Raw genomic sequence first — 12,872 nt, 5'->3', positions numbered from 1 at the left:
TAGTATCATTTTTAGAAATAAGCTGGTGAAACTAGCCCTCTTGGGCTATATTAATTTATCTATATTTTCTGTCTCTCAATTGTTCATGGAGAGAGTAGGCTATAAAAGAAATCCTTATACTTGAAAGATTCATGTCCTAACAGTCACTGGGGCTTCCTTTGGTGCTGCCGCAAACTTAGCAGTGCTCGCCCTGTACTAGGTCTTCAGTAACTCAGTGGCAGTTTTAGTTGAATGAATGACCTTGGGCAAGTCATTTCATGAAGCATCAGTCTTATTCCGTCTCCTTTTTCAAGAGAAATATTAAAAGAGACAAAAAATCGTATCTGCATTTCTTTCTTTTCAGGGGTGTAAGAATTAAATTTCCTGTGTGTGTGTGTGAGAGAGAATGTGTGTGTGTGTGAGAGAGAATGTGTGTGTGTGTGTGTGTGTGTGTGTGTGTGTGTGTGTGCGTGTGTGTAAGTAGCTATAAGAATATGAATGTTATTTTTAGAGGTGAAAATGCTTATTAAAATTAGCAAATCATACCTAAGATACTTAAATGATTTTAGTTTATCATTGTTGTTGTTGTTTTTGCAGTACCAGAGATGAAACTCAGGGGCATTGTACCTCCAAGCCACACCCCCAGCCCTATTTTTTAGTCTTTTTATTTCTGAAACAGGGTCTCACTGAGTTGCAAAGGGCCTCACTAAGTGGCTGAGGCAGTCCTCAAACTGCAATGCTCTGGTCTCCGCCTCCCAAAGGCTGAGACTACAGGCGTGTGCCACCACACCCAGCTGTTGTATTATTAATATGAATTATTTCGTTTATTTGGTTACTCTTTACTTTTTACTGAAATTTTCCCTAGTCTATCAGGGTTCCCTCTCCCAATGAGGTTTTAAAACAAAGGGAAAAAAAGGCCATCTTAAGAAATGTATCAATGCCAATCACAGTGTCATGCATGGGAAGGTGGGGAAGGAGAAGGAGTGGGGTGGGAACGGTGGGCTCAATGAGTGCAGTGTACACGCATGCCTCTGTCACCCTGAACTTTATCATGATGTATGATTACAATGAACCACTACAAAAATAATAAAGTACCAAAAAATCATGTTCCAGTGAAGAACCAACCATGTGGCTGATTAAAAATGTTAGTGTCAGCCAGGCGTGGTGGTGCACGCTTGTAATCCCCGCACTTGGGAGGCTGAGACAGGAGGATTGCACAGTTTCAAAGCCGTCCTCGGCTACTTAGTGAGGCTCTCAGCAACTTAATGAGACCCTGTTTTCAAATAAAGTATAAAATAGGTCTGGGGGTATAGTCCGGAGGTAGAAAGCCCCTGGGTTCCATCCCCAGTACCACCAAAAAAATTAGTTTTAATGTTAGTGTCATTAATAGGTCATATTTTTTGGTTATCTTCAATCTTAGAATCTGCCAAGGGCCTAAATGATTAAAAATATGTTCTATAGAGTCTTGAAGCAAGAAAGTTTTTTTTTAGCTTACAGTGTTCCATCTTTTTTTCCCTCATGTTTTATTTATTATATAAATTCAATGGTTACCAATAAGTAAATACTAACAAATTGGTATTTCTGTAGTATTAACTGTATCTAAAATCCAGAAAATGTTTGTCATCTCATATTTGTGCATTGAAGAGTATTGCTTCCACACTAGTACAGTGCATAAAGACAAAAACTAGTTCCCTTGGAGCCAGTAAGCTGTACACCAAACACAGAGAGATTTGAAGTCTTATAAAATGTAAACATTCACCAGGAACTAATCTTTTGCATTTATTTGCTTCAGGGGATGTATACATACCTTGAGAAATGTTTCTCAGACTTCAAGCAAAGAGGCTTTGTTGTTGGTTATGACACTCGAGGTCAAGTAACTAGCAGCTGCAGCAGCCAGAGGTACATTGTTAATTGTTTCAAGGATTAAATTGAAATGGAATAAGACATTAAAAAAATTTTTTTTACCAGTAGCAAGATTTCTGAAACAAGAGACTGTCAAATAGAAGCATGATCATATGTCAGTGTTTAATTAAAAGCTGAAATAGAAGAAAAAGCATTTCAAAAACAAGTTTTGAAGCTGGGTATGGTGGCACATACCTGTAATCTCACCATTTGGGAGGCTGAGACAGGAGGATCACAGGTTTGCATGTGGTCAGCCTCAGCAACTTAGTGATGCCCTCTGAAACTTAGTGAGGCCCTGTTTCAAAATAAAATAGGTCTGGGGGTGTGGCTTCAAGGTAGAATACCTCTGAGATCAGTCCCCAGTAACACAAAATCAAAGCAAAACAACAAAGATAAGCTCTGGCTTTTACAGAAAGAAATAATTAAGATATTTAGAGTTCACATTTAGAATGATAGCATAGCTTACAAGTTTAATATTTTGATAAGGACACCATTATGTGGGAATGATTATGTAGCTTGTATTCTCTTGTTTTAATCTATTTGATTAACTTTAGAGTATTTTCATAAAAATATGATGCAGTGATACTTTTTCAGGGGGAACTTATATGTATTTGGTTTATTTTCCTTTAATTTTACTTTCCTCCATTTTTGTTACATTTTGCAGGTTTTATTTCTTAGTAAAAGAACCATTAAAAGACGAATGAGAGAAAAAGAAGAGTTGTAATGTCAATTCTGTTCATTATTAAGCTTTTTCTAATTTAGCGTGTTTACTCCTTTTGTGATATGGAGATAAACCCAGAGCCTCACATATGCGAAGCAGGCTCTCTACCACTGAGCTACATCCATAGCCTCAAGGTCCTTTTTAAAAATATCTTATTTATTTAACATTTTGCAGTTGGAGCATGAAGCCTAAGTAATCGGTGATCTTAAGGGTTCAGTTTAGCCAGACTTCAGAGGTGCATGCCTGTAACCCCAGCAACTCAGGAATCTGAGACAGGAAGATCACAAGTTTGAGGCCAGCGAGGGCAATTTCAGGGTGCCTTGTCTCAAAATTAAGAATAAAAAGGGCTGGAGATGTTACTCAGTGGTGGAGCCCCCTAGGTTCAATCCTAGTACCCCCTTTCCCCCCCAAAAAAAAGAAAGAAAAGAAAGAAATGTTTTTATCAAGCTAGTATATATTCAAAATAATTATGATATATGTATCATGTGGAAGGTTGAATTTTTTAAAATATGGTAAGCTAAGGACTAAGTTAGATGTCATTTCTTTTTAGGCTTGCTAAACTCACTGCTGCAGTCTTGCTGGCTAAAGATGTTCCTGTGTACCTTTTTTCAAGATATGTTCCTACACCTTTTGTAGTAAGTATGTTGTGTTAATGCTAATTTAGTTTACTTTCCTTGAAAATATTTTTTAAATCAACTAGGAGTTAAATCTTTATCACATATGGATTCTGTATTGAGTGATGGGAGGAACCAAAGGGAAAATTTTTCCCTGAGTTTATTTTGTTGAACCTCTTAAGAACTTGATCTATAAAAGTCGACAAGTCCACAGTTATGGTGAGAAATTACAGTACTTTTCTTTCAGAAGTTTATTTATCAGAAAGACAAAAATTATTACAGAAAAATTTGATTGTAGCAGGTTTCATCTGCTGTGGGTGTGTGTAAAAACCCCATGTTTGGTGATGATAGGATCCACATTATTACTATTTATTATTATTATTATCATTATTATCATTATTATTATTTAGCAGAGTCACAAAGAAGTCTCAACATTACCAGATAACTGCTTCTCAAGCTATATACCTGGCCCCCAATGCAATAAAATTAGAAGTTAAAAAGCCCACAAACTAGCCAGACGTGGTGGTGCATTCTTGTAATCCCAGCATTTGGGAGGCTGAGACAGGAGGACCACAGGTTCTTGGCCAGTCTCAGCTACTTAGTGAGACCCTCCACAACTTAGTGAGACCCTGTTTCAAAATGAAGAATAAAAAATAGGGCTGGGGTATAGCTTGGAGGTAGAATGCCCCTGGGTTCAATACACAGTACCTAAAAAAAAAAATCTCAAATTTAAAATACCAGGTCTAGATGATTTTATAGGCAAGTTTGAACAAAAATTTTAAGAATAGATAATGTCTCTATAAAATGTTCTAGTAATTTATTGAAAATACATTGAATGGTTCAAAGAATTGATGGAATCACTAAAACTTAGCTCCACAATGAATAATAGAGACCAAAGAAATCTAGACCATCTCTGTAAGAATCTGCCTCTGAGTTGTTAGTTCCAGCTACCATCAATCCCACTGTATTGGCTTTTCTCTTCTTGCAGATAGATTTGCTATAACTAGTAAAAAAAAGGTATTTTTAGCAATCCGATATTTCATACTCTTTATCACCATGACTTCAAGTCACAGGCAATCTTACTCCACTGCCAATCGCCAGAGCAGCTTGGAAAAGGACTCTGATCAGGCTTGGGTTACAAGACAGTTTTTGAATCATATAAAGGAGTAGGTTACTATGGTCAGACCTGGGTCTTGTATCCTCTCCGCCAACTGTGGTGAGGGGTAGTCAGATGTGATGGTGGAAGCAGGAGAGGAAATGTCCCACAGAGATACATAAAGGCTACTCCAAAGTAGGAGAGAGCCAACCTGAGAATTAACTGTGGCAGAAAAGATGGTGAGTTGGCCCTTATATGACATGTATAGAACACAGAATATATATGAAAATCTTCACATTGCAAAGTAAGAAGCCTGAGTTCTACTTTGACTCTTCTACCTAATGGTGTAAAGTCCAGTGGATCTAATAATTTTAAATTTATTTCCAATGTCAATATTTTATGATTTTTTTTTGCCATTTTTATCTCTAGGTTATGATAGAGTGTCTGGCATGTAGTATGTGCTCATTAAATACTGTTAAATTAGCCAGGAAACAGGGTGGAATGATACTCAGTCTAATGACTGGATAATTGTTGAACCCATACACACACACACACACACACACACACACACACACATATACACACACACACATATGGGTTCAACATATGGGGGTGGAACCCAGAGGCTTTCTACCTCTGGGCTATACTCCCAGACCTATTTTTTAAATATTTTATTTGGAAACAGGGTCTCACTAAGTTACTGAGAGCCTCACTAAGTAGCTGAGGCTGTCTTCAAACCTGTGTGGTCCTCCTTTCTCAGCCTTCCAAGTGCAGGGAAGCATGCTCCACCAGGCCTCGCAAACCCCATATTTAGAAATAGACTCCGCTCAGGCAAGTCTGGAGTTGATGAGGTTTTAGGTCTTACGCCCTAATGTCTTTTCCTGTTACTTAGTCTAAATTACTTTCCTGTCAAATGTGCAGGTGGTTAGGAAGCCACATAGAATTATGGTGCTGTTGCTTTTTCAGCCATACGCGGTCCAGGAGCTCAAAGCAGTTGCAGGTGTGATGATCACCGCATCTCACAACCGCAAGGAAGACAACGGATACAAGGTACACCTTGGACTCCTGACATTTGCTTATTTTATAGTTCCTATTTTATTGGAGTAATATGTGCTAAGCCTATTTTATACACTGGAAACAAAGGTAGACATTGGGAACAGGAAGATAAAAACACAGTCCTCATAGAATGTGTATACCTAATGGTCTGTACTGCTTCTCAATGGATACAATTACAAAGGTCTCTTCACTTGTCTTTTTACTTCTTATTGCCCTTGATTTCACCATTCCATCCCAAATCTATCCTACCATTTCAGAAATACAGTCATATTGTATCAAGAATGTGAAAAATGAATGGTAATTTCCAGGAAGAGAGTTAGAGGAATAGTACTGTGCGATCATTCTCCCCTCCCCAAGACATTCCACCCACATGCCCACTGGCGGCAGGAAGCATAGTGGGGAAGGATTAAAAGTGGCTCTGTAGAGGCAAGTAGAAGATATAGTACAGAGTACTGAGCCCATGCTTGGGGCTTCAGAGTGATGGGCCATAATTTATGTTGTTTGTTGGTTGGTACTGGGGATTGAACTCAGGAGAATGCTACCTGAGCTACACGCTCAGTCAGTCCTTTTTTATTCTTTATCTGGAAACAGAGTCTCAGTAAGTTGCTGAGAGTCTCAGTAAGTTGCTGAGGATGCCTGTAAACCTGTGATCCTCCTGTTTCCACTTCTCAAGTATTGGGATCACGAGTGTGCACCACCACATGTAGCAAGCCTGATGTTTTTAAATTTGTTTTGCCTCTTGTTTGGAAGGACTCAAGACACTGAGCTCTCTCTTACTGGGAAAAAAGATTTACTACTAATCTAAGATTTAGGCCTGGCTTGCTCAACAAGTAGTATTACCATTCATTAATTCATTAATTCATTTAGGAACATATTAAGTTTGAGGTATTTGTGGGTCAGTCAGGTAGCCATGTCCTATGGGCTGTGGAATATATAGATCTATAACTCAGAGAAGAAATCTGGACTGAAGTTACAGGTTTGGAGACCACCACACCTACTAAAGCATTCAATAATACTTGGAAGTTCTTTACTTGGGTGTATATTCAAGATTCAGTGGTGGAGTAGAAAGGAAAGAAGTCAAGAATGGATCTCTAGGGAATATTAACATCAAAGGAAAGGAGAGAAAAACCAAAAACCTGGAGAAGCAGGAGGACCAGAAAAAAATGGTTGTCATGAAAACCAAAGAGAGTAAAAGAGTTGTGAAGAGTTGGAGTTCAAAAAGAGCTAGAAATCCAGGTCTCTTCTCTGAACACAAAGTTCTGTATCCAACTGTCTGTTTTCTATCCATGAGAATTCTAACAGAAATTTCAAAATTAGCATCTCCAGAACATAATGTTTCGATTCCCCAGCAACCTGACACATAGACAGCCCAAAGTAGTCCTTCGCCAGCATTTCCTTCTCTATAGATTAACACTGCCACCTACCTAATCAATAAAACATTCTTGATCACACATTAAGAACCTGCTGTCAGGTTCTACAAATTCTATATCTAAAATGTGTATTGAAGCTGGGCTTGGTGGTGCGCACTTGTAATCCCAGCATTTGGGAGGCTGAGACAGGAGGATTGCAGTTTGAAGACAGCCTCAGCTATTTAGGGAGGCCCTTTGCAACTCAGTGAAACCCTGTTTCAAAATAAAGAATAAAAGGCTGGGAGTGCAGCTTGGAGGTAGAATGTCCCTGGGTTCCATCCCCAGTACCACAAAATAAATAAATAAATAAAATGTGTGTTGAGTATATTTACCTTTGCCTATTTCTTTTATCAACGCTATTCTAAATCATCATTATCTTCTGGCTGAACCACAGCATCCTGGCTGCCTCTCCCTTACTTCTGTTGTTCTTCCCTGCAGTCTGTTCTCTATAAAGCGGGCAGGTCATCTTTAAGAATTTAACAAGTTGTATCACTTTCTGGCTTAAAGTTCCTCAGTGGCTTTCTTATGACTGTCTAGATTTCACCACACTGCTGCATTTTTCTATTCCCCAGTTCCTCCAGTACTGCTTTCCTGCCTCTGAGTCCTTGTGCTTGCTTTTCCCTGAATCTCACTGGCGTGTTCATTTTAGCATTCAGGTTCAGGCTCAGATGCTGCTTCCTTGAAGGGACCTTCCCTGGCCACCTTATCAGTGACTCACATGGCCTTATTTCCCTCACAGAATTTATCACTATCTATAATTTAGTTTCTTTATGATTAATTATCTTATTTATTGACTTGTTTGACCCTCTCTATCCCCACTCCTCCCTTCCCTAATATAAGCTAAAGGATGGAAACACTTAGTCCACCTTGATATTCATTGTTGTTACTAGGGATTTAATCCAGGGGCATTCTACCTCCAATCTACACCCCTAGCTCTTTTTATTTTTATTTTTATTTTTTTATGGTACTGGGGGTGGAACCCAGGGGCTTTTCTACCTCTGGGCTATACTCCCAGACTTATTTTATACTTTTTTGTAAATAGAGTCTTACTAAGTTGCTGAGAGCCTCACTCAGTAGCTGAGGCTGGCTTTGAACCTGTGCGACCCTCCTGTCTCAGCCTCCCAAGCACTGGGATTACAAGCGTGTGCACCACACCCGGCTCTTTTGATTTATTTATTTATTATTTTTTTTTTTTTGGTGGTACTGGGGTTCCTGGAAGCCCTTCTACCTCCGGGCTACACTCCCAGGCCTATTTTTATATTTTTATTTGGAAACAGGGTCTCCTAAGCCAGCGCGCGTGGCTGGCTTTGAACCTGCGTGATCCTCCTGTCTCTGCCTCCCAAGCGCAGGGATTACAAGCGTGCGCCACCACGCCCGGCATCTATTATGTTTTAAAACAGAGTCTCCCTAAGTTGATGAGGCTGTCCTCAAACCTGCAATTCTCCTGTCTCAGCCTTCCACGTACTAGGATGACAGGTGTTTGCCACTAAATCCGGTGGCACATAGTGGTTTCTAAAGATTTTTTCTTTCTTAAAATAACAAGCACAAGGTTAAACAGCTAAGCAGTATAAAAAGTTATATAATAAAAAGTATTTCTCCTACCTCACCTAGTATATTTTCCTAGGAACAAATACTATTACCAGTTTTAGTTTTCTATCACAAATATTCTGTGCTTTTATAAACAAATATGTATTTGTCATATCCCTATTTTCCCCATAAATGGTAGGACAGTATATACAGTGTTCTGTGTCTTGCTTATTTCACAAAACAATATGTGCTACAGATAATTCTTTTACTTCTCCCTCTCCTTTCCCTACTGTCTGTGTGTGTATATATTCTTGCATTTATGCCTCATTATCTTAAATTAGATCCATTCTAATTTACATAACCAATCTTCTATTGATGAACATTTCACTTGTTTCAGACCTTTTGCTACTTATGAGCCATGCCTCATCAATGTTCTTCTATGATTACCTTTGTTCATGTGTGCAAGTAGATGTATGTATACTGTAGAGTAGTGGTTATGGCGATTGGCTTGAAACCTACCGCTGCCACTGAGAAGCTCTGCGATCTCAGATAAATTGCTTCATTTTTCTGTGCTTTAGTTTCATCATCTGTCAACCAAGGAGAATAATAGAACCAACATGATAGGGCAAGAGTGAAGATTAAAGGATAAAAGGCATGTAAAAGGTCTACCACAATGTCTGCCTCTGATAAGGGCTCAGCAACTGTGAGCTATTGTTTTTATTCTTATCTTTACACTGTCCAATATAGTGGCCACTAGCTACTCATGGCTACTGAGCACTTATAATGTATAGCTAGTTTGAACTGAGTTGTGTGTTTTGAGTGTGAAATAATTACTGGATTCTAGAAGTTTAGTATTAAAAATAATATAAAATATCTCAGTCATTTTAATTGATAAGTATTGAAATGATGTTTCAAAAGTATTGTTATAGAAAATATTTTAAAATAAATTCCATTTTTTTAACATACGACTAGAAAATTTAATTTTTTATATGTGGCTTGCATCTGTGACTCACATTTCTTGTGGGCTCTGATGATCTGCAGGATAAACTTTCACAGATAAAACTTATGGGTCAAAGGTTCTATTCAAAGAAAGTGTGGCATTCACTATCTGAGGTAGTTGTAACCAATTGATACTTCTACTAACACTAACAATATGTGAGTGTATTTTTCCTTCCATTATTGTATTATCAAACTTTTTTTCATCTCTTGTCAGTTGGGTAGGAAAAATATTAACTTTAATCTGTTACCTGTCTTTATACATCTTTTTTTCTATCTATAAAATATTTGTTTTTTTCCCTTCCTGAGAAGTATGTTAAGGTACTTTTCTTAACAGATTTTATTTATTTATTTATTTTTGGTGGTACTGGGGTTCCTGGAAGCCTTTCTACCTCCGGGCTACACTCCCAGACCTATTATTTTATATATATATATATTTTTAATTTGGAAACAGGGTCTCTTAAACCAGCAAGGCTGGCTTTGAACCTGCGCAATCCTCCCGTCTCCGCCTCCCAAGAGCGGGAATTACAAGCGTGCAACACCATGCCCGGCAAGATTTTATTTTTGATAACAGTTTAGGTTAATAAAAAAAATTGAGTAAAAGGTCCAGAAATTTTCCATTTGTCCCTACACATGAGGCAGCCTTCCCCAGTGACAGCATCCCCACCAGAGTGCATGTGTTACAGCTGATGAACCTATTGGCATATCATTATCACCCATAGTCCATGGCTTATGTTAGGGTTCACTTTGGGTGTTGTTGACTCCATGAGTTTGTACAAAAAGAAATGTGAGTGCTGAATCATGTGTTAAGAGTATACTTTGTGTTTTAAGAAATTGCCAAACCATCTTCAGAGTGGCTGTGCCATTTTTAATTCCTACTAGCAATAAATGAGAGTTGTTGTTGATTCACATCCTTGCCAGCATTGGTATTGATGTGTTCTATATTTTGGCTATTCTAATAGGTTTGTAGTGATATCTCATCATTTTACTCTGCATTTCCCAGATGGCATGTGATGTTGAGCAATATTTCATATGCTTGTTTGCTCTCTGTGTATCTTCTTAGGTGAGCTGTGTTCAGGTATTTAGCCCCCCTTTTTTGCAGTACTAGGGGTGAAACCCAGGGGCATTCTACCTCCAAGTTACACCCCAGCCCTATTTTTTATTCCTTATTTTGAAACAGGGTCTCACTGAGTGGCAAAGGGCTGCATAAGCAGTAGCTGAGGCTTCTTCAAACCGTGATCTTCCTGTTTCAGTCTCCCAAATCCTGTGATTACAAGTGTGTGCCACCACGCCCGGCTATTTGGCTCTTTTTTAAATAAGGGGTTTTTCTTATTATTGAATTTTAATATCTTTTGAATATTAGTTCTTTATTAGGTATGTCTTCTGCAATATTTTTCCCAGTCGGTGGCTTATTTTTTAAGTACAGTTTTATGTATGCACAGTAATTATATATTATAGTGAGGTTCAAAGTGGTAGCAACATACATGCACACAGCACTTGATCTGCTTCCCTCCTTACCCTCCCTGTCCATGTGAGATTGGTAATACTACCTTCATGTGTGGACATACCATTATTTGAACTATTTCCTATCTTTTCATTCACTTGATAATGTCTTTCCTAGAGCAGAAATGTTTAATTTTTTTTTTTTTTTTTGCGAGTCTGGGGATAGAACCCAGGGACATTCAACCTCTGAGCTATACCCCTGCCCTATTTTTTATTCTTTAATTTGAAACAGGGTCTCACTAAGTTATGGAGGGCCTCACTAAGTAGCTGAGGCTATCCATGAACTGCAATCCTGTCTCAGCCTCCCAAATACTGGGATTATAGGCATGTACCACCATGTCCAGCTTCTGCAGGTTTTTTGTTTGTTTGTTTTTATGGTGGTGGTGGTGGTGGTGGTGGTTGTATGTTTTGTTTTGTTCTGCCTTTTTCTCAGGCATGGTCATCACATGATGGGTGCTGTACCTCCAGGCATCATGTCCACATGCAAAGCAAGAAGGGGGCCAGGAGGAAAAGACACATTTTTTTTTCCTGTGTTTTACTAATTTTCACTGTGAGCTTTCTGGGCTTATGGAGAGAATCTCTTTTGGGGACTTGAATGTGGGGACTTCTCTCCAGGCAGGTTTGTTTGTTTAATGTCTATCAGAACCTCAGGGGTTTTATTGACTGGGAGCAATTTCTGTGTTAACGTACCTATTCTCATCTTAAAGTAATTGAACTGCAGAGCTTACATTTGAAATATTTTTTTAATATTCTAGAACCAAGAAGAAACAGACATACTTTCTCATCCCCTTATAATAGAGAGCAGGACTCTTTATTGTCTGTTTCACTGAGAATGAAGTACTTCGGGGCTCCTCTTTTTGTTAGGGGTCTCAATCCCAACCCCACCTTGCACAGGACCCCCATTGATGGGTAGTTCCTACCCAGGCAGCTGTGCTGTCAGCCCACAGCCCACCACTGCCTGGGCCTTCCCTCTCCTCTTGTGAACTAAGCTGGGTATGATCGCACATTAATTGTACCTAGGAGCAAGAATTTATTTATTTTACTTTTTGGTGCTGTGGATTGAAACCAGAGGCATTCTACTTCCACACTACACCCCAGCCCAATTTGGTTATTTACTTATTTATTTATTTATTTATTTATTTATTTTTATTTACTTTGGTACTGGGGATCGAACCCAGGGGCATTCTACCTCCACGCTCCACCTGCAGCCCAATTTCTCATTCTTTATTTTGAAACAGGTTCTTCCTAGGTTGATGAGAGTCTCGCTACTTGTTGAGGCTGGCCACAAACCTGTGATCCTCTTGCTTTAGCCTCCCAAGTACTGGGAATAAAGCATGAACCACCACATCCAGCTAGAGCAAGAATTTTTAAGTCATCTGGTTTGGCACAGAGCTTAGTACTAGTACATATTCAAGTGTATTTTCTTTCTTTCATTCAGGATGCAGTAGAGAGGATTCATGTCATATACACAGTAGAAGTTATCATAGATGATCTCTACTAAGAAAAGTCCCTTTTAACTTTGGGATGCCATGAGTTATTAGAATTACACTTTTTTATTTTTCTTTTTTGTGTGTAACTGTTCCTCAAGCCTTGTTGATCAAAATACTTGATAAAATGTATTGAAAAGTATATGAATAGTTAACATGCTAATTGTCTCTCTAGATATAGATTTTATTTGGTATGACATAAATTCTACTTTATAACATAAAAATGATTTCTTCTATATCATATAATAGAACCACATTATGGTATTGAGTTAGTATAAAGTTTTATGGGTTATTCCATGAGTTCTTAGGTTATCTTTTGTATATAGTTACAAATCTAAGAATATGATTAGACACTAAGTATATGTATATTATGATATTGTAAAAATGATGTCCTGCTTATATTTTACTTGTATTGCTATTAAAGTAAATTCTTTTTCTTTTTTGTGGTACTGGGGTAGAACCCAGGGGATTTTCTACCTCTGGGCTATACTCCCAGACTTATTTTATACTTTATTTGGAAACAGGGTCTCACTAAGTTGCTGAGAGCCTCACTCAGTAGCTGAGGCTGGCTTCAAACCTCTG

General features: G+C 38.4%; 1 protein-coding gene across 1 annotated transcript in view; it reads left to right on the top strand.

Annotated features, from left to right (window-relative positions):
- PGM2L1 (phosphoglucomutase 2 like 1) overlaps positions 1-12,872 on the top strand; it is a gene marked incomplete at both ends in the record, with an annotated part of 68,921 nt that overhangs the window by 30,696 nt on the left and 25,353 nt on the right. Inside the window, 3 exons of the mRNA XM_080703695.1 lie at positions 1,772-1,878; positions 3,153-3,237; positions 5,279-5,362. Of these exons, the coding sequence (XP_080559821.1) occupies positions 1,772-1,878; positions 3,153-3,237; positions 5,279-5,362 (276 nt within the window). The remainder of the gene's footprint in view (positions 1-1,771; positions 1,879-3,152; positions 3,238-5,278; positions 5,363-12,872) is intronic.

The sequence above is a fragment of the Muscardinus avellanarius genome (genome assembly GCF_963383645.1).
Source record: "Muscardinus avellanarius genome assembly, chromosome: 1".
NCBI classification, from domain to species: Eukaryota; Metazoa; Chordata; class Mammalia; order Rodentia; family Gliridae; genus Muscardinus; species Muscardinus avellanarius.
Note: the sequence above shows the minus strand (reverse complement) of the source record. Positions and strands in the feature narration are given on the sequence as shown.